This window comes from Brassica rapa, chromosome A05 (genome assembly GCF_000309985.2).
Source record: "Brassica rapa cultivar Chiifu-401-42 chromosome A05, CAAS_Brap_v3.01, whole genome shotgun sequence".
Taxonomy (NCBI): domain Eukaryota; kingdom Viridiplantae; phylum Streptophyta; class Magnoliopsida; order Brassicales; family Brassicaceae; genus Brassica; species Brassica rapa.
The window spans coordinates 9,250,156-9,273,474 of NC_024799.2; the positions used below are offsets into that span (position 1 = coordinate 9,250,156).

A 23,319-nucleotide genomic window follows, 5' to 3' on the forward strand; every position below is an offset into this window, starting at 1 on the left:
CTATGATAATTTCATGTGACGTTTGCAACGGACTGTTGCCAAATGGTGAAGATGGTTTATGAACCTGCAGAATGGCCAACATACGAAAGTTATTTAGAAGATATCTGGATCCCGAGAGAGAGCTTTAATCACTCCATGATTATTCATGTACCAAAAACGAAGAACACAAGGGTTAACAGCCGGCACACAGTACTTGGAGGCAAACGTCTTTCGTCGTTCATATGGATGCAGAATTACCAAGTTGGTTTGCGGAGTCTTAGTTGAGTCTAGATGACAAAAACAAACAAACAAAGGTTACGAGCAAAACTACAACATATCTATTCAATTTTTCGTTTTTTTTCTTTGAAAATGGAGTCGCTTATTTGATAAGTGTAAACAAGTGAAAATGGAACATTGGGCCAGAGCAAGATAGGGATCCTTATCCTTGGATAATTTGGTACATTTGGAAGGCTAGGAATGAAAAACTCTTCAGGGGAATAGATAGAGATCCTTTGGAACTAGTTAGACATGCAGAGAGTGAATGCCAAGCCTGGTAGGATGCTAATGAAGTGGTACAAACAGTGGCACAAGATAATACAAATGAGGATCCCCAAGTCGTAAGCTTGGGAAATATTTGCTTGATAGATGGATCTTGGACATCTTCTGCTAACTTTAGTGGAAGCGGATGGGCATGGATGGATAGTTCTGGGAACACTCAACTTATGGGGACAAGAAATTTCCCCCGACGCGAATCATCCTTGCACTCAGAAGTAGAAGTGTTGCGGTGGGCGATGGAGAATATGCTGCAACATTCGACCTGCCAGAGCTTTGGGACAGACTGTAAGGAACTAATTGAAATGATAAAGGACTCTCAGGCGTGGCCAAGCTTTTCGACGGAATTGGAGAAGATAGAGACGCTACAGATATGCTTCCCGGCTTTCAACATCACTCACGTTCCACGGGCACATAATCAGATTGCTGATTTTTTGGTTAAGACTGCTAGATCGTTCCATAGGGAACTACATTTTGTTGGTTGTTCTATTCCGGTTTGGTTATCCAGACCACCTCAAGTTTGAGTAATAGAATGGCCTTTTGATGTCAAAAAAAAAAAACAAATGAAAATGGAACCGCTAAAAACAGATAACTAACTATGAAGTAGTTTTGGACTTTTGAATCTTTGTCACAAAAAAAAAAAAAAACCTTTTGAGTTGACTGTCAAAGTCAACTTGACGATTGAAAAAGAAGAGCATCAAAATCCAAACGCAGGGACGCGCTCAAAACGCCAGACGCGTGGGCCTGAAATGAAAAAAAAAAAAAGACGCGTTGGAAACAAACGCTGGGTGGAGTGAGGAAAAGGCGATTGTAAGAAACGAAACATTCCCGAGATCCCTAAAAATTCCAAAAAGAAACCCTAAATTCTCTCTTCCTTCACGCGAGCTCCTTGTGTTCCTCACTCGCCTTCTTTGCCTCCCCACTCGCCTTCTTTGCTCTCTTCTCTTCTCTCTGTGTCTCCCTCCCTTTGTCGCCGTCTGGGTGGCCGAGAAAATGGAAGTCTTAAAAAATTCCTGAAATTTCGTGGATTCTTCTTGCCTTAAAGTCTGTATCTTTTGTGCTTAATACCAATGAAAGTAAGCTTTTTTTTGTCTTATGGACTAGAACTTGTCTATTTATTACTAGAAGGAGCATGTTACTACTGAAAGTTGTTCACTTTCCTATTGCTATGTGTGTGTGTTAGCTAAAGGAAAGTATGTATCTTTTATGCTTAAAATACTTATGAAGTTCGGTTCTTACATTTCCAGGTGCTAATTATGTAAAAGTTATCTATTGGGAGGAGGATTCTCTAGTTGTTTCATGGGTGGGGGTTTATGGTGAATCCAGATGTGGCTAAGTTGAAGATGGATTTGCAAGAGAGTGATAACAATCAGATGAGTGATGCAAATATGGTTGAATCTCATAATAATAACAACGGAGATGTAGGAGGAGGAGTTGTTGTTGATGATCTCAGAACAGGAGGACATCTTGGTGTTGAGCCACCGGATGGTATTGACTTCGACACACACGAGGCAGCTTATACGTTTTACCAAGACTACGCCAAATCCATGGGCTTTACTACCTCCATTAAAAACAGCAGGCGGTCCAAGAAGACTAAAGATTTCATCGACGCCAAGTTCGCTTGTTCTAGATACGGTTCCACTCCCGAGTCTGAGAGTGGTAGTAGCAGTGGTCGAAGGTCGAGTGTGAAGAAAACAGATTGTAAGGCAAGTATGCACGTGAAGAGAAAATCGGATGGGAGATGGATCATTCATGAGTTTATAAAAGAACACAACCACGAGCTTCTACCTGCTCTTGCCTATCATTTCCGGATTCAGAGGAACATCAAGTTAGCTGAGAAGAACAATATCGACATCTTGCACGCCGTTAGTGAACGGACCAGGAAAATGTATGTTGAGATGTCGAGACAATCTGGGGGATATAATAAGAACAACAAGGGGCTTCTTCTTCTTCAGACCAGTCAGGTTGATAAGGGTCGTCGGTGTTTGGCTTTGGAAGAAGGAGATTCTCAACTACTGCTTGAGTACTTTAAGCGTATTAAGAAAGAGAACCCCAGATTCTTCTATGCCATAGACTTAAACGAGGAGCAACGTTTAAGAAATTTGTTTTGGGCTGATGCTAAGAGCAGAGATGACTACATGAGTTTTAATGATGTTGTATCCTTTGATACTACTTATGTCAAGTTTAACGATAAGTTGCCTCTAGCTTTATTTATTGGGGTGAACCATCATTCCCAGCCTATGCTGCTTGGCTGTGGATTGGTTGCTGATGAGTCTAAGGAGACATTTGCGTGGCTGATAAAAACATGGCTTCGAGCAATGGGTGGTCGAGCTCCTAAAGTTATTCTCACTGACCAAGATAAACTCTTGATGGCTGCGGTTTCGGAGCTGTTACCAAACACTCGTCATTGCTTTGCGTTGTGGCACGTGTTGGAAAAGCTTCCTGAATACTTCTCCCATGTGATGAAACGGCACGAGAACTTCTTGCGGAAATTCAATAAGTGCATCTTCAGATCGTGGACGAGTGATCAGTTCGATATGAGATGGTGGAAAATGGTGAGCCAGTTCGGACTTGAGAATGATGAATGGCTGCTGTGGTTGCACGAACACCGCCAGAAGTGGGTGCCCACTTTTATGAGCGAGGTGTTTCTAGCGGGAATGTCGACATCTCAGCGTGCAGAAAGTGTCAACTCTTTCTTCGATAAGTACGTTCATAAGAAAATAACGCTGAAAGAGTTCTTGAGGCAGTACGGTGTGATGCTGCAGAATAGGTACGAGGAGGAATCCGTTGCGGATTTCGATACTTGCCACAAGCAACCTGCGCTGAAGTCTCCCTCTCCCTGGGAGAAGCAAATGGCAGCAACTTACACCCACACGATATTCAAGAAATTCCAAGTCGAGGTCTTGGGGGTTGTCGCTTGCCATCCTAGAAAGGAAAAAGAAGACGAAAACATGGTGACGTTCAGAGTTCAAGACTGTGAAAAAGACGACGAGTTCCTTGTGACGTGGAGCAAAACTCAGTCAGAACTCTGCTGTTTCTGCCATATGTTTGAATACAAAGGGTTTCTCTGTCGGCATGCTTTGATGATTCTGCAGATGTGTGGCTTTGCTAGCGTTCCGCCTCGGTATATTTTGAAAAGGTGGACAAAAGATGCCAAGAGTGGAGGAGCAGACCAGGTACAGACCAGAGTTCAGCGGTATAATGATTTGTGTTGTCGAGCCATTGAATTGAGCGAGGAAGGTTGTGTCTCAGAAGAAAACTACAACATAGTATTGCGCACACTTGTTGAGACCCTGAAAAATTGTGTCGACCTAAACCATGCTAGAAACAACTTCGCTGAGTCTAATAGCCAGCTTAATAATGGTGCTCACGAAGAAGAAAACCATGTATTGGCCGGTGTAAAAGCAACAAAAAAGAAGACTGTTGTTAGGAAAAGAAAGGTTGGTTTGTTATTGACTTGTCTGCAAATCTAAACCCTGTTATTTGATACTCAAATTGATCTTGTGCAGGGACAACCAGAGGCTGGCCAAATGCTTGAATCTCAACCGAGCTTGCAACCAATGGTTTGTGCTTTCTCTGGATCTTCTCCTATTCATTCTTGGAGATGGCCTTACATATAGTCTGCTGCTGGTTCTTGTGATTGTTTTGTGCAGGAAAATATAAGTTCAGAGGGAATGAGCATCAGTGGTTACTATGGTCCTCAACAGAACGTTCAAGGATTGGTATGTTGATTATTATTATTACTTAACCTGGCTAAGCAATTCAACATCTAATACTAAACCTGTTTATAACTGTGGATATAGTTAAATTTAATGGAGCCACCTCACGAAGGCTACTATGTAAATCAACGAACCATACAAGGCCTGGTGGGTTTATATATATACACATAAATGCTTGAAATCAGAAAAACACCACCTATGATGCCTTACCTATATGTGCTAAGTATAAATTCATGTGAAATGAGATTGTCATGTTTATGTTCTTATGATTTCAGGGACAACTGAACTCCATAGCACCAGTGCAGGATAGCTTCTTCACGAATCAGCAAGCCATGCCAGGGCTGGTACATTTGTGCTTCCATACTTTATAAACTCCTCTTAATTTATTTTAGAACCATGTAATGTTTATGAGTGATCTCTTACTTTTCCTGCTACAGGGTCAAATGGATTTCAGGCCTCCTCCCAACTTCGCTTACAATTTACAGGTTTCAGCTCCATGAAAGTTGCTGCTTTACTTGGAATGATAATTTTTTATTTTTGTGGTTTAACCCACTTGGTTTTTTTTCCTTTTCTTTCAGGATGAGCATTTGAGATCTGCCCAGTTGCCTGGTAATTCATCAAGACAGCTATAGAAACTCAACAGATCTTCCATTGGACCTGAGTTGCAATTGACAAGAACAAATAAAATCTTTTGGTTTGGTTTATGTATATTATGTGATCCCTTACCATGTATGAATATTATATGGCTGAAATGTTGTGTATCCGACCTAGCATTTTGGTTTTATGTCATTAAATAGAAGGGCATCTTTTAACAACATTGTCCGTTGTTCTATTCCAATATGGTTTTCAGACCACCTGAATTTTAAGTAATAGATAAACCGTTTGTTGTTAGAAAGAAAAATACAGTTGTCCAAACAGATGCAAGCCAAACCCTCTCTTTATGTTTTAGTGCAGTTTTTAATGAATTTTTATATAAATTAGTGTATAAGTTTCAGTAATTTATCTGGAAACCACCAACCAAATCATACTAAACCGAAAGGACCAAAACTAAAATTGAATTGAACTTTTTTAAATAACCGAGTAGATCACATATCTAGAACCAAAAAACTTGAGACCGAACCAAGAACCAAATAGGTATCTGAATTTTTAAAATACAAATTATATACTTACAAATATTAATTATATTTAATTTCTAAATAACCAAATATCCTAAAATGCTATTTATAAACCAAATTACCTTAATAGCCGACTAAACCGAATATTTTTTATTCAAAATATTAAAAATTACTCGAAATATCCGATGTTTTTATTTGAACAATCCAAATTACCCGATAGTTAAACTGAAACCCCAAATTATATTTTTATCTATAAATCCATAATTACTCAAAAAACTAGAATCGAACTGAAACTGAATTGGACCCAAAAATTTGTTTGCATATTTGTCGGTTTCCAATTTTGCTACTGAACCAAACCAAAATACAAAATAACCAAACTGAAATAAAACCAAACTATGTAAGTACATGAACGGTTCCTAAATTTCTAGAACCAAAACACCAAAAACCAAAATACCCGAACTGAAAATGATTGATGAGGACTAATAGTATGTCTACAATTAAATGGTGCGAAGAAAGTATTCTATTTTTATAAATTATTTTAACTCTTTTTAGTGGGGTGTATATATTGTTCATAAACAAATTAAGATATAAGCAATGTTTTTATATCCATACCTTGAGGCGAACCGGTAAGTCCAATGGTCGTATATAATCTGAATTACCTTATGTTCCTCATGTAACATTTTATCAAAGGTTCTACCAACTTATATTTTTACACAAAATTTAGATTTTATGAAACCCTATTAATTAAAAATCCTAAAGCCCAAAAACTCGCCATTAACCTGTGAACTGACACCGTTGAGCTGATCATTATAGAAAATATTATACTTTTTTTTATTGATTAAATTTCTTGTATATTTTATAATAGTACATAAAAGTAAATAAACTATTTGATTTGTTGTATAAAGCAAATGCATTGTTTTTATTTTATGCATTTTAATTGATAGGTCTCGTAATGATCAATACTATTATAGTTTTGATGTAGATTTCTTTTGTTTCTAAGAATATTAGTGGTGTGTCCGTGATACACGCATATTGTCTACTTTTTATTATTTATTTGTTGTATTCCTTTTGTAAATATATTTTATTTTTTTGTATTATATTGAGTTGGTATATTTTGTGTCAATAGTAATGATAGTTTTCCGAGTGTGGCCATTGTTTTGTCGTTCGGCAAAACTAAGTGTAAGTTTTACTAATTTTTTTTTGAAGTATAGATTTTCGTATAGAGTCTGTTAATCCGAGACAACTAGTTTCATTACAACAAAGTAATTATTATATTAGAGCATTTCCAAAATACACTTTATAACTTCAAATATGAAGTTTTTTGCTCTACAAAAAAAAATTTAAAAACTTCAAATTTGAAATTTTGAGGAGTGAAACTCTATGTAAAGTTTCACTACTCAAACTTCAAATTTGAAATTTCATATTTATATTTGCATTTTAGTCCCTACAATCACACATCACCTTTATGATCCATAATTTTTTTTATTGTTTTAATCCTTAAAAAAATTATATCTCATAAATATTTTAAATTTTGTTTACAGAATTTTAATTTTTAACTAGGAAAACAATAATATACAAAAGAAACTTAACAAAAAATATTTATAAAAATTACATGAAAACATAACTATTACACAAATTTAAATATTACAACAACACTAGTACTCAAGATAAGTTTGATCCGGAACCTTCAAAATTTTCAAATATTGTCCACATTTTTTTGTGTAACTGAAGATGAAGATGGTTGTTGTTGTTGTTGTTGTTGTTTTTGATGTCTTTTTCGTACAATTTTTTTTTGTTTTTATCAAATATATTTATGAGTATTAATATCATAAAAAAAAATTAGTATTTTAGCAATATTTTAGATTTCTCTTTTATTTTCTTGTTCTGATCTAATATATTTACAAGTATCAACATCACTCGATTTCAACAAAGTAAAAATAAGGAGAACCATTTTTACTTCGAAATGCACTAATAGATCATATATGCATTACGAAAATCATTTATGAAATAATATGGTATTTTGTTTGAAATTTAATGTTAATTAAGTTATTTTTATTTAAATTTTTATATTTTAATAGAATATTTCATTAATTAATATTGTTGTGATATGTTTATATATGTGCTAGTTATTTATAAAAGTTTTATGAATTCAAATTAGTTATGACAAATACAAAGATTATTATGAAATATAATAGTTTTGAAGTTAAATTTGAAATTTTGTTTTTGGAGAAAAACACGTATAAACTTCAAATATAGAATTTTGAAAACTTTAAAATAGAAATTTTTTTTTTTTTTTTGAGATGCTCTAATGCTACAGCAAAACACATCCACGTTTCCTGCTAAGTTTGGTTAGTTGATTTGCTAAGGAAATTAATATAAGGATCGGTTCTAGAAACTAAAACAGGATGTATAGGATGATGACGATGATGATGATGTATTGATGTATCTGGTCAGAAAATGATGAGCTTGGTGGGACAATGCCGTGTCAGAGTTTCTAACCGGATATTCTATATATATAAAAACACGAATTTGGGTTTGGTGGGGTGGGGCCGTAGGTTAAAAGAAAAACTGGAGGGACAAAAGAAATGAACCCTTTAGAGTTGGTTGGTGAAACAGAGAGCAAGAATCAAGATTTGACCAAGAGCAGAGAGAGATTCAATGGAGAAAGTGAATCAAACGTTCTTCTTATCTCATGGCTCTCCTACATTGAGCATTGACGATAGCTTGGAAGCGAGACAGTTCTTCAAATCATGGACCAACAAAGTTCTGCCACAGAAACCCAAATCGATCTTGGTCATCTCCGCACATTGGGACACAAAAGTTCCAACCGTCAACACTGTTCTCCGCAATTCCACCATCCACGACTTCTATGGCTTCCCTGATCCCATGTACAAGGTCTCTCTCTCTTCCTCTTTTTTCTTACCAGAACCCTAACTTTTGTCTCACCCAGAATCTAGATGAACTAGGTTTTATCCTAAGCCCTACCCACCGTTGAAGAAACACATCAATTTTCAATCTGTGGTCAATTATATCAAAAAAGTTTCAATCTATTATGTCAATTATATCAAACGTTTCAAGTTTATACATAAGGAGGGTCATTTTTGAAACTTGCAGCTGAAATATGAAGCACCTGGAGCTATTGAATTGGGGAAGAGGGTAAAAGAATTGTTAATGGGAGAAGAAGGAATGAAACGTGTTGATGAAGATAAAAACAGAGGACTGGATCATGGAGCTTGGGTTCCTCTTATGTTGATGTATCCAGAGGCGGACATACCTGTTTGCCAGCTCTCTGTTCAATCATCTCAAAGTGGGACTTACCATTACAACATGGGCAAAGCATTGGCTCCACTTAAAGACGAAGGTGTTCTTATCATTGGATCAGGAAGTGCTACTCACAACTTGAGGAAGCTTGACTTTAATATAACTAATGGCTCAGCTGTTCCTTGGGCTTTGGCGTTTGATCATTGGCTCCGAGATTCTCTTCTTCAAGGAAGGTATAAACTACAGTTACAAATTTATATATATATATATATATATATATTTCTTGGTTAGCTTTACAAGAATCATTGATTGTACGTATTATGTGTGTTATAGATATGGAGATGTGAATGAGTGGGAAGAGAAAGCCCCAAATGCGAAAATGGCGCATCCATGGCCTGAGCATTTTTACCCGCTACACGTTGCAATGGGTGCAGCAGGTGGTGATGCAAAGGCAGAGCAAATTCACACAAGCTGGCAGCTTGGTACTCTGTCTTATTCATCTTACAGCTTCACTTCTTCCCTTTGAATTAATATTTCATGTCTATCTCCTTCACTTTGTTCCGTCTCTACTTTTAATATACGCTTTGTGTATTTCATCTATTTACAATAATCCAGATCTTTCCTTGTATGCAAATACAAAATCTACTTTGTGAATGACAAGAAGAAAACAAGTCTGTAATTGGTTTATATATACATTATATTGGATTGCCTTTGATGTATGAAAAAATGGAGCACATCCATTGCTTTAAACTTTAAAGTTCTCAAACAAAACAGTATTAGTTTCTTAATATAATTAACTTATATTTAAGTTTTAATTAAAAAGTGATTTCAATCATAAAATGATAATTTTCTTTATTGTTTATTTTTTTTTCAACAATTGCATTATCTTAAATTGAGTTTACATAATCGTTATGTAACATAGATGATAAGGGTCTAGGAACATAGTAATAAAATTCAAATAAACCCTCTTCCGGTATATCCAGCTTGGCCATTTTGTCCAACACTTCATTTCCGGTTCTTTTGATCCATTGGAATTCAACCTCCTGAAATTTTCTGCTCCACCATCTTGCTTCTCTAACCGAATTGTACAATCCAAATTGCAATTTTCTTGACTGTAAATTATCAAACATTTTCTTGTTATTACCTTCAGAGATCACCTTTCTGTAGCCACGTATCCAACATTGTTTCATAGCTACTATAAGTGCATTATATTCCGCTTCCAACGGTGATGAAACAACATTTCCTTTTGCATGTCCTGCGCCTTTGTAAATGCCATTTTCTTTATGGTTTCTTTAAAAGTTCTCATACGAAAACATTTCTTCACTCTCTCTCTTTCTTTTTGATGATTTATGTGCCACTTCAGAAAAGCACATGTGTAATTGTGTAAAGTATACTCAGTTGGGTCTGGTGGGTGTGGCCCCTCCCTATCTTTCTTCCCCACATAATAATAGAAAGGCAGAGAATACTCAGGTGAAAAAGAGGCAAGAATCATCAAGAAGACAAGAACACACACATAGTAAGAGAGAGAGGGAGACTCAATGGAGAAAATGAACCAAACATTCTTCTTATCTCACGGAACTCCCAGGTTGAGCATAGACGATAGCTTGGAGGCCAGAGACTTCTTCAAATCATGGTCTCACAAAGTTTTTCAACACAAACCCAAATCTATTCTAGTCATCTCTGCACACTGGGACACCGAGTTCCCATCCGTCAACACTGTTCTCCGTAATACAACCATCCACGACTTCAATGGTTTCCCTGAGCCCATGTACAAGGTCTCTATCTCTCTATTCCCCTTTCTCACCGACACTCTCACAATCTTAGGGCTTGTCCTAAACCCTAACCAGATATAGCAGATCGTTTAAGAAAAGAAACGCATCAGTTTTCAATATTTGTGGTCTGCAGCTGAAGTACGAAGCACCAGGAGCTATTGAACTGGGAAAGAGGGTTAAAGAACTGCTAATGGTAGGAGGAGGAATGAAGCGTGTTGATGAAGATACAAACAGAGGACTTGATCATGGAGCTTGGATTCCTCTTATGTTGATGTATCCAGAGGCGGATATACCCGTTTGCCAGCTCTCTGTTCAATCATCTCAAAATGGGAGTTACCATTACAACATGGGCAAGTCATTGGCTCCACTGAAAGCGGAAGGTGTTCTTATCATTGGCTCTGGAAGTGCTACTCATAACTTGAGCAAGCGTGGCTATAACGTCTTTACTGACTCTTCGGTTTCTTGGGCTTTAGAGTTTGATCTTTGGCTCAGAGACTCTCTCCTTCAAGGAAGGTTGAAACGATTGCTACAAATAACAAACATCTTTTCTTATTGGTGGTTAATGTTACAAGAATCATTGATTTTCTTACGTTTGTTCCAGATATGGAGATGTGAATGATTGGGAAGAGAAAGCTCCGAACCCTAGAATGGCGCATCCATGGCCTGAGCATTTGTACCCGTTGCACGTTGCAATGGGTGCGGCAGGTGATGATGCAAAGGCAGAGCAAATCCACACAAGCTGGACAAGTACTTTGTCTTATTCTTCTTATAGATTCACTTCTTCCCTCTGAAACACTTCATTCACTTGTTGTTGTGTCTCTTCTCTTAATAAGCTTTTTTTGTATTTCTCTTCTCTTTAATTATCCATATCAGTTATGGTTTGAACAAAAAATAATAATTATCCATATCAGTCATGTATCAAAATACTTACCACAACTAACCAAAGCTCATGCCCAAGCCTTGGCACATGAAACCATTTAGTAACAGAACACCACCGTGTTGTCTTTTAGCCGTCCGGTCCAATTGATCATGTCTCGGTAGATCAGACCTTGGCGTGCATCCGGCCTGTTGGCCTTGGATCACGATTGATACATTCGGCCTAAGCCTCAAACCGTCGCAATGGTTAAGGGAAAAGGTACAATCGGTTACTTAGTAACCGCCTGATCCAACCGGATCAACACTTGGCCGATCGGCCATGCGTACGTCCCACCCGTGGGTTATGGACTACGATTGTATGAACCGGCCTTAGCCTTGGTTCTTCTAACCCATCCCAACCACTACTTAGATCGCATGTACAGAAGAAGAAGAATATAAATCAAGAAAACAAAGGGAGAAAGGAATATAACCAATCGCCCATAGCCTTAGACTCGATAGGTCTAACCGATGGTCTAGCCGGATGATCGCCTGGTCAATCCACTGACCTTGGACGGCCATTAGGTTTAATTTTTCTTTTGGTTTTTTAAACCAATTTTAATTTGTAAATGTAAAGCGATTTAATTTGTACATCAATTCCCGTTTTAATATTAATTGTATTTATTTTTTACGAAAATTATTCATTTATTTTGTTTTAAATTTTGATTTATTTTTTTTTTAATAATATTTTTAAAAGCCACGGAATAAGCAACAGTTTCATTCGTAGCAAAACCAACTACAAAATATTTCGTGGCAAAATGTAGCTTATTTGCTACGAATCCATCGTGTCAAGATTGTAGCTTTTTGCTTCGATTTTTGCTACGATTTATTTTTGCTACGATCGTATACCCACATTTTTTTCGTAGCATTTCCGTAGCAAAAACTCATATAGCTACGAAATTTGGACTATAGCTACGAAAAAGTACCGTGGGTATGATGTTTTTTGTACTAGTGATGATCTCTTGGTTTGGATCAGAGGGGAGAAGAGATGTTGTTTGGACGATGAGATTTATTCTGAATCTTATTGGGCTCATTCACGAAGTTCTGGACCGAGAAAAAGGCTACATGCTCATTCACAAAGGCTACATGCTCATTCACAAAGTTTTGAACCGAGAGTAAGGCTACTGGTTTTGGATGCAACCCCGTTGATACAACTCTATGGATGAACCTTAGTGGATGCAACCTCGTGTATGCAACTCTGTGGATGAACCTGAGTGGATGCATTATTTCAGTGTTCATAAAGAAGACTCATTTGCAATCTCTGATGGGCCTATTACAAAATCTAAGTCCAAAAAGCTAATTGAGAAGATTGTTGGTCTTATTCAAAATCTAGAAAGTGAATAAGAAATATTTGGCCAAACCACAATCACTTAAACCACCTTCATTTACTCCACTTTCTCAACTACTTCAACCACCACCTAACTGTTTATCACTTTGTCTATTTTACATTTTTTATGATGTTCATACAGCAAGTTTGTTTTTTCTATTTAGTATTTTCAAATTTGTTTCAGAAACTTCAATCATCATATTTATCAAAACTTCTTTCCTTTCAAATTTTGTGATTCATTTGTTTTATGAACAACTTGATTACAGAGATGTGTGAATCTAAAATAATCAACAAAGTTTCAAATTGACTGGTGTGTCATATCCAGAACGAGAGAGGTGAATCTAAGGCAATTACGTAAGTTTAGTGTGACCAATCAATCCATTTATCCAAGTGAGAGGAATTATAGCTAGTTAGCTTGACGACACCTTACCCTTCAAACAAACCGTCAAACCATTTAAATCAAACATCTACCATCAACCCTAATTCTATCTATCAAAAATCAGAGTGAGATTCATTGGGAAAGTTGCATAAGATCTACTAGCTGTGCTGTGGAGCCTGGCATTTCTTTCATTCCAAAGTGCATATTATATGCAAGTTTGGAAAATGCGCTTCATGATGAGCAGCAAGTTCCAAATCTCCTTTTTTTTGTGCTAAAACTATTAATGAGTCGCTAATTAAATTTTATAATCAATGGATCTCCCACGTTATTATTTATTTTAATGCAAATTCAAAACAAATGCAAAATTGAAAAGTCATAGAATATATAAACGGAGAAAAAAAGAAGAAGCCAATTTAGAAAATTGCGCGATTGGAGGGAAAGCCACTAAGAAAAATAGGAATAAACACACATTTAAAGAAGAAGAAGCCAATCCAAAAAGAAAAAAGAGAGAATTCCGACAAAAAAATTCAATGGCCATTAACGGTGACGACAAAGTTTCAGAAACAGCTTCAGATCAGCCTGTTAGAGTCTACGCTGATGGCATCTTCGATTTGTTCCACTTCGGTCATGCTCGCGCCATCGAACAGGCCAAAAAATCGTATGTACCACCTTTCATTCAATCCCTCCCTAATGTTTATGGTTTTTTCCATCGATAATTTGATCAAATATAACTTAAATCATATAAGCAAAACAAATTAGGTTTCCGAACACATATCTGCTGGTAGGATGTTGTAACGACAAGATTACCAACAAGTTCAAAGGCAAGACCGTCATGACGGAGTCCGAGCGTTATGAATCTCTCCGACATTGCAAGTAATGTTAACCCTATAGATTATATATGTTGCTTATATATTGTGTGTTGGTAATATTCATATGGTGTTGTTGTTGTCAACAAGGTGGGTCGATGAAGTGATTCCAGATGCACCATGGGTTCTCACCATAGAGTTTCTCGATAAGCATAAGATCGACTACGTAGCTCACGATGCTCTTCCGTAAGATTCCACAAATAACAATTGCAAAAAGGTTAATACTTTGTGTTTTGTCTTAGCTTTTAACTGTATTTGTTGTTGGTTTCTTGTTGTGCAAGCTATGCGGATGCTAGTGGAGCTGGAAACGATGTTTATGAGTTTGTAAGTTTCTTCCCTTTGGTTATCTCTTCTGACTCATGGTGTTTCTTAGCGGTTTTGGGCTTTGGTTTCTTGCAGGTGAAGTCGATCGGGAAGTTTAAAGAAACGAAACGAACAGAGGGGATATCGACATCAGACATAATCATGAGAATAGTTAAAGATTACAACCAGTATGTGTTGCGTAATTTGGACCGAGGATATTCAAGAGAAGAACTCGGTGTCAGCTTCGTTAAGGCAAGCTCTCCATTTTTCTCTTTTAATTTTCCTTATGTTTTAATTGTATATCCAACATGATGCACTAACAATCTTATGGACTTTGTTTGCTACAAACAGGAAAAGAGGCTTAGAGTGAACGTTAAACTGAAGAAACTACAAGAGAAAGTGAAAGAACAGCAAGAGAAGGTTGGAGTTGGTGAATCTTTATTCTTTAATGATCATGCTTCCTTTAGTGAATCCAGAGAACTTGTAGTTGAATGATCTTCAGAGGGCGTCATCCCTCCATTTTGATTCTTACATCTAGAGGTTATATTATTGGTGACCACTTATATGGCTACTGAATCCTGGATCTTTTATTTTTCTTGGGCAGATACAAACCGTAGCAAAAACTGCTGGGTCTCACCATGACGAATGGGTTGAAAACGCTGATCGTTGGGTTGTTGGATTTCTTGAAATGTTTGAGGAAGGTTGTCATAAAATGGTAAGCCAAAGCATCAGAATGGATTTGTTTCTCTCAGCTTTGGAGATTTCAAAGTGTTTCCATATATGTCAACTGATGTCTCTGGTTGAATGTTTTTCAGGGAACAGCCATCAGAGATGGGATCCAGCAAAAGCTATTGAGGCAAGAGTCAGAAGAGAACCGGCGCTTGAACGGCCTGTCAAATGCCAAGGAGGAACAGATTTTTGATGACGCTGGGTTTGCAAAAGGAGATGAAAACTATCATAATGATCATGAAGGTTCCTTAAATGAGAGCAACAAAAAGAATAAGATAGTAAAGAAATGAGAGATCTTGGCTAATGATTCAAGAATTTCCACATCTATGGCATTAGTATTGCTTGTATTATGTTCAACTTGTTGTTACTTTCTAAGACTCCCATGCAGCAGAAGTTAAAGCTGTCACTGATATAGAATATATGATCAAAACACTCAAAAATGATAACATGGTGGAGACCTTACATTTAAAAATATATAAGCGAATAAAAATAAACAAAATGAAATCAACATATCTATCCGTCAATGCACTACAAGAAAACACAATCCTAACTACGAAAAATAAAGGAAAAATGAGACCTCGTAAATTTAAGTCTAGTTTACGAGGAAAGTGAATCTCAACGTAAGTTCATCGTAAAGTAACAACAATAAGATTTTTGTCGTAAAAACAAAGCAATTTAACGTGGTAAAGAAGACTTAAATTTAGGGTGTACTTTACGACGAAATATCTTACGTCTTTGTAGCGACGAAATATCGAGTACACCAATTTTTTAGTTGTAAATGTATTTTTGGTTTCAGGTAACCAACTGTGTTTCTTTGTAAATTCCTAGTACAATTTCACCTACCAATTTAAAAAATTTCCTATAAATATGTCGTTTGTGTTTCATTTGAAACACACCAAAAAGGAAAAAAAAAACTGAAAACGAGAAAGAAAAAAGATGTCCGGTGATGGAATATTCTCAAGTTGCGGATGTGGATGTATACGCACAGAGATGCTAACGGAAGAGTGACAAAATAATTTTTTGACGGGCTGGAGACATGTATGCATCAAGCAGATTCTACACCGTTCGCGCATGAAAGCGGTAAGATGTTCTATCCTTGTCTGAAATGCAACAATTCAAAATTGGCACCTTGTGAAAATGCATGGAAGCATTTAATCACGCCACATTACTATATTTGGTTTTAACATGGAGAAGATTATAATTGTGGGAATGAAGATAGTAGTAGTAATAGCAATTTTCAGGATGAACCGGTTGATCATTTGCATAATGAAAATAGTTACCATCAGAAGGAGCAGATGGTCGATTATGATAGGGTTCATGATATGGTAGCTGATGCATTTGTAGCTCATTATGAAGTTGAAGAACCTAACATAGATGCAAAAAAGTTTTATGAAATGTTAGATGTTGCGAATCAGCCAATTTATAGTGGTTGTAGAGAAGGTCTCTCTAAATTGTTATTGGCTGCTAGAATGATGAATATTAAAACTGAGCACAATCTACCTGAAAGTTGCATGAATGCATGGGCAGACTTTTTTAAAGAGTATTTGCTGGAAGACAATGTGTATGCTGATTCTTTTTATGAGATTCAGAAACTGGTTTATAATCTTGGGTTGCTTTCGAAGATGATAGACGTTTGCATTGACAATTGTATGATCTACTGGGGAGATGATTTTACAGCCTATTTGTTATTCAAGTCGAAGAAACAATCCCAGATATATCCACAAGTGAGGTAGACAGAAGGAAAGATCAACACTTTATTAAGTGGTTGAGGAGTCAGGTATTAATTCAAAATTTTATGGCATACATCTCTATTCGCCGTTAGTATGATTAATTTCAACGTTCTCTTTAATTTTGCAGGTTGATTATGACGATCAAAATTACCCCACATGGTTTCACGAATTAGTTCAAGGTCCACTTGCAAAGATTACCACATCACCGATGTATTTCACACAAGGCTTTACTTTTCATACATATGAATATGGTAGACGGCGGGTGACAAGTAATTATGGAATATGTGGGAAAGGCAAAACAGATTTCTACGGGATCTTGCAGGAGATTATTGAAGTGAAATTTCCAGGGTTATTGAGGCTGAAATGCGTCCTCTTCAAATGTGACTGGTTCGATCTCGTCGTTAACAGAGGTGTTCGGTTTAACAAATTCGGTGTAGTTGATGTCAATGCTGGACGAAGCTACAACAAATTCAAGCCTTTCATATTAGCTTTGCAAGCAGACCAAGTTAGCTTCATTCATACCCTCGGATTAAAGAGTCGGGAATAAATTGGTTAGCTGTTATCAAAGTTACACCTTGTGGATGAATAATCGGTGGAGAAGAACCACCTTTACAAGAAGAGCACATCAATGAAGTCAAGGAACCTGAACAACAAATTGATGACATTACTTCTCATTGATCCACATAATCGTGAATACGAAGATCTTCCCGAAGATACCATGGACGAAGCTGTTGAAGACGAGTTTAATGAAAATGATGATGTTTCTAGTGACAACGAGAATGTCAATGATGTATCCGAATGTTGATGTATTTTTTTTAATAAGATTGACTTTCAGATTTAATGCATGTGTTTAGTTTGTTTAATTATGAAAATAAAATTAATAAATTGATTTTGGGTTAGGAAAAATCAGTTTAGGGATTTGTGGATTGAGGGTTTAGTAAGTAGAGATTGAGTTTATAAGTTAAGGAACTTGGGGTTTCGGGTTTTGGGTTTTAGGAGATTTAGAATAAATTCTCGTTAATTCCTCGTAAAAGAGAAATACGGTTTTAAGGTTCGTCGTGAAGTACTCGTAAAAGAAAATGCGGACCTCGTTTTTTCCACGTAAGCCATTTCTTCGTAAAGTAGTCGTGGTTAAAAAATGCGGGCCTAATTAATTCCTCGTAAAAAAAAAACACGGGCCTGGTTAATTCCTCATAATTTCACGAGATATTTACGACGAAAAGTAAAAATGAAAACACGGGCCTTGTTAATTCCTCGTAAATTAGTGAGGATTTTACGAGGAAACCAAAATCCCTATATATACCCGAGCCATCTCATTTCTCATTTTGTAGCTACTTCTCTCATTCTCAAGGTACTCCTCTCTACTTCCTCTCTAGATTAGCTTAGGTGGTTAGTTTAGAGTGATGCTTAGTTTAGAGTGATTAGGGTTAGTGTAGGCAATTTTTAGATAAATAAATGGAATTTGTTGATAATATAGGATGATGATTTTAAAATTTTAGTAATATATATTTTTTTATTTTCAGATGGTTAATAATATAATTAATTTTTTTTTTCAGATGGTTAGAAAGAACAAGCTTACAGCTCATTACAGAGACATGTTTGGTGTGCATGGTTGTCGTACATGCGTATCATCTTCTTCAGCTCCCGGTTCTTCCGGATACTGTCCCCGACTCTCAGTCCTCTCAGAGAGTCTCCCAGTCGCCTCCTTTTGTTGTACCACTGGTTCCTCCGTTTGCTTCACCACATGTGCATCATGATCATGTTCCAGAGGAGGTGCCTCCTGCTCCTGCAGCCGGGATTCATCCCGATTTGTTGGTGCCGCCGAGTGCGCCTTACACTATTTACACCGTCGAGGACCTTCTCGCTCAGCCAGACAGAGAAGGTTTACCAGTCTTAGGCCCCGACCGACCTGAAAATACTTTCTGGTATGTTACATTTTTAAAAGTTTTTTTTATAACAACATTAAATAATTTATACTTATAATTTGTTTTTTTCAGGTTTGGGGTTGACGGTTGTGTCGCTCGGACCGTAACCGAGGCGATCAAAGGCTACTTCTCCGAGCCACATCCAAACTGGAAAATGACGCCGGACTACATCAGAAAGACGTGGTTCAAAATGTTCGTTGTAAGTTACACTAATTAATATACTTATATTTTTTATTATTAAGACTTTTTGTTATTTTTGAACTAATAATTAACCTAATATTTTCCTGTTACAGCAAAAATTGCATTGGTCCATAGGGGTGAACGAGAAGGTGAAGAAAGCGTTTATCTCAAAGGCGAAGAAAGCGTTTATCTCGAAGGAGAAAGCTCGATTGTTGGGTACAGTCTCAAACTAGAAGGATGATTGGATAGTGAAGGGTTATGAGCACGGGAAACCCGCTGAGATCACTCAGGATGTGTGGGATGGCCTCATCCGTTATTGGAACATGCCATCATTGATTAGAGCCTCCAACAGTTGCTCTGCTTCCTGTCTAACGAAAGATGAGCATGTCAACTTGCCGATGATTCACTCTACGGGTCAAAAACCCCATGCCGGTATCCGTCTAGAGATGGTAAATATTTTAATTATTATTATTTTTTAATATATTATAACTTTCCTAAATATTTTTAGGCCAAAGAGAGGGGATTTCTACCATCTCTTAAGAACCTTTACGAGAGGACCCACAAGAGCAAGGCTGGGAAATTTGTAGATCTCAGGTCTGAGCAGATCTACAACGACGTGGTTTCTCGGATTGAAGAGCGCCAAACCCAGCTGACCCAGCAGTCCCCCGATGGAATACCCGTCACATTGTCCACACCTGAAGTAGATAAGATTTACGAGAAGGTAAATTTTTTATTATAATCATAATTATTATTATTCATTTAACATAACTTTTTATCATTAACTAACATTATTTTTTTTTTTTAAAAGGTCATCCCTAAGAAAAAGGGACATACGTTGGGGATCGGTTCCATTAACAATGTCCCAAGAGCGACATCGTCTTATGGTCAGAGACGGGGAGATGAGACTCCTCAGTGATATACCATGGATTTTATCCATTTTAGTCCATGGTATATAAGTTTTTTTAAATACATTATAGTTGTTTTGGAGTCTTTTTAGTATGTTGTCAGGTTTTGGAGTGATTTGGAGGAAAGTGGTGATTTTGGTGCATTTTGGAGATAAAATGATAAAGACCCGTAGCTGACCATCTACCAGACTATCGATCGATGGGCGAAGGCAATAATCGATCGACACACACTCTGTGTATCGATCGACACACACTCTGTGTTGTCGATCAACAGCGAAGCGCGCGGAAGCCAGATTGGGTTCCAGCTGGCTTGAAACCCAAGCCCCACAAGAATTACCAGATTACCCCTGACGAGTTTTAACCTAATATTTATGTGCTCTGCCATTGTTCTAGGCAACACACGCTTTCTTAAAAATACTTAGAGTCTTAGATTTGGAGAGAAGATCCAAAAACTCCTTCAGATATTTATGATTGGAACTCCAGGTTTTCTACTCTATTCTATTTATGCAATTTTCATATCTTATTGTTATGAATTACTTAGCTATGTCTGAGTAGTTCTCTCTATTAGATTTAGGGTTCAAATATTCATGAGGGATTGGCCAAAAATATAGAATTTCTAAGTGTTAGGATATAAATCAATTAAACTGTTCTTAATGCATGTGTTCTAGAATAACTAACTAGGACCTTGCCTATAGATATTAGGGTGCAAGCGGAAGCTTGGTTCTCTGTCTGAATTAGTATAGATTGTGATAGGATTGCTAGAAATAGGCGGAAGCTGATTTAGTTAAGCCTACTAAACTCGTGAAACCCGTGCGTTAACGCTCCCAGGAAGGTTCATCGATCGACAACTCATTAGCTGTATCGATCGACGGGCTGAAAGGTGTATCGATCGAAACCTTGTTGTTGGAATCGATCGACACTTTCTCAGGACCGACAAGCGACAGCTGAGGTCCTAGATCCGGCGATAGATAGTCTAAAAATACGAAAGTTGATCGACTATTTTTATTGTTTGAGTTCTAGAATATCCATTATATACTTAGTATTTATATCTCTATAATTCTGATTGTCTGAATAGAAACCCTAAATCTAACGCTTTCCATATATGTTTTAAAAACCACAATCAATCAATCGAACAATTACTTGTTCACCCGTGCTATTTACTGCTTTAAACCTATTTTTCTAACTTAACTACATAACTATATAGATATATTGTGTGCCTTAGCTCCCTTTGAATTCAATCCCTAAGTGCTACAACTCTACCTCTTACTTGGTAGAGTAAATCACTCCTTAGGATAATTTGAGTGATATCACTCTGCTGCGTTCAGAGTTGAACGCGACGCGTTCTGATTTGAGCATGACGCAAGCTCATTTGGGTTCACTCGAGGGTTTTCTGGACGTTTTAGCAGCTGGAATCCGCAATTGGAGAGCATGTTGCACACGAGACGGGTACAATTTAGCATTCCACAGCCACGCCGCCGCGCACAGGAGGAGGAGGAAGAGATCGATAGAAGGAGTCAAGACTTCTTCCATGAGTTCCAGAATAACCCCTAGCTACTTTTTTCTTTTCTTTTTATTGTATTATAAAACTTAAATATTTATTATAAAATATTTTCGTTTTTGTTTTATTATTTAAAATTTTAATATATTTTAAATAATTTTATTTATTCATTTGATTATAATTTTTAATGTAGAAAAAATAAGAATCAAAGTAAATTCGTGGATAAATTTAAGTCGCTTTAACGAGGAAAGACTTGCAGATTCCTCGTTAAGTTTTACTTGATATTTATTTCGAAAGACATGCAGATTCGTCGTAAAATGTATGTGTCTTTCACGATGAAATGGAGCGTGGACTTTACGAGGAACATGTTACAAGTCTTTTACGACGAAACGTGGACTTTACAAGGAAACGCTTACGTGTCTTTTACGACGAAATATTCAACTCTTCTTTACGACGAAAGTTTTTCTCGTAACCTTACGACGAATTAGCGAGGAAATGCGCCTTACGACAAACGTCTCACGACGAATTGACTTTCGTGGTTATTTTCTCGTAAAGGGTTAGTTACGACGAAATAACCACGAAAATGATCGTCGTTACGTTCATGTTTTCTTGTAGATGATCTCGTAGTATTGTTACATAAAATATAAAACAAGAACCAGAGACATAAAATTAAAATTGAAGTGGGATATATATAATTTCAGCAATTGCAGAAGTTGAGAAGCTTGACATCAGCGATTGGATCTCTCTTCTTTTTTGACTTCTTGAAGTGTTTTGAAGCTGCCTTTAACACACCATCCCATCCCTACAATCTTCACATATATTATAGAATATAAATCACACTGAGAACAAAAATAACAGAGAAAAAGAAGATCATCATCAATGTATTTACCTTAGTATGAAAAGGAAAACAGCCGCTATTAGGAGAATCTTCATTCTTTATCAAAGACATGTCTAGTTTCACTAACTTACTCTTCTTCATTTTCTTGTTCATTGAAATCTTGATCATCTTCTTGCCTTCTTGAAACTCTCCGAGTTCAAGGTTACGACAAACGCAACTGTCTGAGTTCAGATCGGAAGGGCTTGCGTAGTTTCGAGGCAAGAAAGGAGACCAGAGAGAGCTCTGCGTGTAGTCGAATCCGAATGCAGAGTTGTCTGGAAACTTGCAGAGTAGCTCTTGACACATTACAGGTTGCAAGTATTCAACTATTTTTGTTGTTATAAGAGGACAGTTCTCCTTCTCTTCTTCTAGACTTATTTGCTTCACCATTTTTGTTTACTTTCTTAGCTTTTGTTGTTTCTGATCTTTCTTGCTTTTCTTGGATACATTGGGTTGAGTCATTCTTCTTATAGTTTAGGCGAAGGACAAGAAAAAAGAAAGACGACCGCTGGGTCATATTGTGGACGTGTCTTCTAGTGGTTGGATAACATAAATTGACTTCATGTATGAAAAGTTACCGTTGGAACACTAATACTGCGATCGGCGCAGGAATCATGTAGTGCGCCACTACCGAATCCAACATTGTTAATACTATTTATTCATGTTATACCGTTATTCTGCTAAGTGCTAAATCCACTAACAGCAATCTTGATTATTACAGGTTATAATTATTTGATACTAGGTGTTTTTTCTCGCGCACACGGATATAATTATCTTACGAATACTTATCAGTACATCTCCTATATACTAAACTGCAAGTTGTCTGGCAAATCAGAAACCGTCATGTGGAAATTTTTTTTAAGAACAATTAAAAAAAAATTGAATTTCTCTTTACATCTCCTATTTCTTATGCAATCTAGAATTTCTCTTTACATCTCCTATTTCTTATGCAATCTAAATCAACAATTCCCTATATTCCTAATTTTTCTCAAAAGTTTTAACCCCGTTAACTCAAATATTCAGAAATTGTTTCTTCATCTCCTATATAACTTGCAAATCATCTCTACTTTCTTCTCTATGACAAACAAAATTTAATACATCTTACCTTCAAATTTTTTTCCTCTATACTTTTCATTTGTGGTTGGACTAAGGAGCTACATCACCTTATCAAAAAGAAGAAGTAAGTGTTTCATTGTCGTGCAATAATAATATAACGTTTACGTTAAGATTTACTGCCCATGTGATGGCGGGTAAGAACTGATGATATCAGCTCAATCTAGGGATTTCGAT

General features: G+C 36.7%; 5 protein-coding genes and 1 long non-coding RNA gene across 10 annotated transcripts; 5 read left to right on the top strand and 1 right to left on the bottom strand.

Annotated features, from left to right (window-relative positions):
- Window positions 1–484: 484 nt before the first annotated feature.
- Window positions 485–5,104, top strand: LOC103871343 (protein FAR-RED IMPAIRED RESPONSE 1). Of its 2 annotated transcripts, XM_009149590.3 has the most exons (8): window positions 493–1,607; window positions 1,779–3,971; window positions 4,041–4,094; window positions 4,185–4,253; window positions 4,335–4,397; window positions 4,526–4,594; window positions 4,688–4,735; window positions 4,829–5,104. In XM_009149590.3, the coding sequence occupies exons 2-8, from the start codon at window positions 1,845–1,847 to the stop codon at window positions 4,880–4,882; spliced, it is 2,484 nt and encodes an 827-aa protein (XP_009147838.1). In that variant the 5' UTR covers window positions 493–1,607; window positions 1,779–1,844; the 3' UTR covers window positions 4,883–5,104. The 2 variants fall into 2 exon arrangements, with proteins under 2 accessions (XP_018510636.1, XP_009147838.1); XM_018655120.2 differs by lacking the exon at window positions 4,335–4,397 and having other exon boundaries at window positions 485–1,607.
- A 2,618-nt stretch (window positions 5,105–7,722) lies between these two features.
- LOC103871335 (extradiol ring-cleavage dioxygenase) lies at window positions 7,723–9,336 on the top strand. Its single transcript, XM_009149578.2, has 3 exons — window positions 7,723–8,260; window positions 8,480–8,859; window positions 8,960–9,336. The coding sequence occupies exons 1-3, from the start codon at window positions 8,024–8,026 to the stop codon at window positions 9,150–9,152; spliced, it is 810 nt and encodes a 269-aa protein (XP_009147826.1). The 5' UTR covers window positions 7,723–8,023; the 3' UTR covers window positions 9,153–9,336.
- LOC117133941 lies at window positions 9,128–11,463 on the bottom strand. The gene is made up of 2 exons (XR_004458013.1): window positions 11,330–11,463; window positions 9,128–11,252 (listed from the first exon to the last, which is right to left on the bottom strand). It is a non-coding gene; the product is annotated as an uncharacterized LOC117133941 (long non-coding RNA).
- Window positions 9,584–13,407, top strand: LOC103871325 (extradiol ring-cleavage dioxygenase). The gene is made up of 3 exons (XM_009149568.3): window positions 9,584–10,401; window positions 10,532–10,911; window positions 11,000–13,407. The coding sequence occupies exons 1-3, from the start codon at window positions 10,165–10,167 to the stop codon at window positions 11,187–11,189; spliced, it is 807 nt and encodes a 268-aa protein (XP_009147816.1). The 5' UTR covers window positions 9,584–10,164; the 3' UTR covers window positions 11,190–13,407.
- A 40-nt stretch (window positions 13,408–13,447) lies between these two features.
- LOC103871315 (choline-phosphate cytidylyltransferase 2) lies at window positions 13,448–17,485 on the top strand. 4 transcript variants are annotated; one of them, XM_009149556.3, is made up of 9 exons: window positions 13,448–13,674; window positions 13,776–13,889; window positions 13,973–14,068; window positions 14,164–14,206; window positions 14,282–14,437; window positions 14,537–14,605; window positions 14,790–14,900; window positions 15,001–16,691; window positions 16,772–17,485. In XM_009149556.3, exons 1-8 carry the CDS (start codon window positions 13,547–13,549, stop codon window positions 15,202–15,204), a joined length of 921 nt encoding a protein of 306 aa, XP_009147804.2. In that variant the 5' UTR covers window positions 13,448–13,546; the 3' UTR covers window positions 15,205–16,691; window positions 16,772–17,485. The 4 variants fall into 4 exon arrangements, with proteins under 4 accessions (XP_009147804.2, XP_033147035.1, XP_033147036.1 ...); XM_033291144.1 differs by having other exon boundaries at window positions 14,164–14,437; XM_033291146.1 differs by having other exon boundaries at window positions 13,537–13,674; window positions 13,763–13,889; window positions 14,164–14,437.
- Window positions 17,486–18,252: 767 nt separating this feature from the next.
- On the top strand, window positions 18,253–19,665 carry LOC103871377. The gene is made up of 6 exons (XM_009149622.1): window positions 18,253–18,569; window positions 18,642–18,768; window positions 18,863–18,965; window positions 18,999–19,198; window positions 19,258–19,470; window positions 19,558–19,665. The coding sequence occupies exons 1-6, from the start codon at window positions 18,253–18,255 to the stop codon at window positions 19,663–19,665; spliced, it is 1,068 nt and encodes a 355-aa protein (XP_009147870.1).
- Window positions 19,666–23,319: the final 3,654 nt, after the last annotated feature.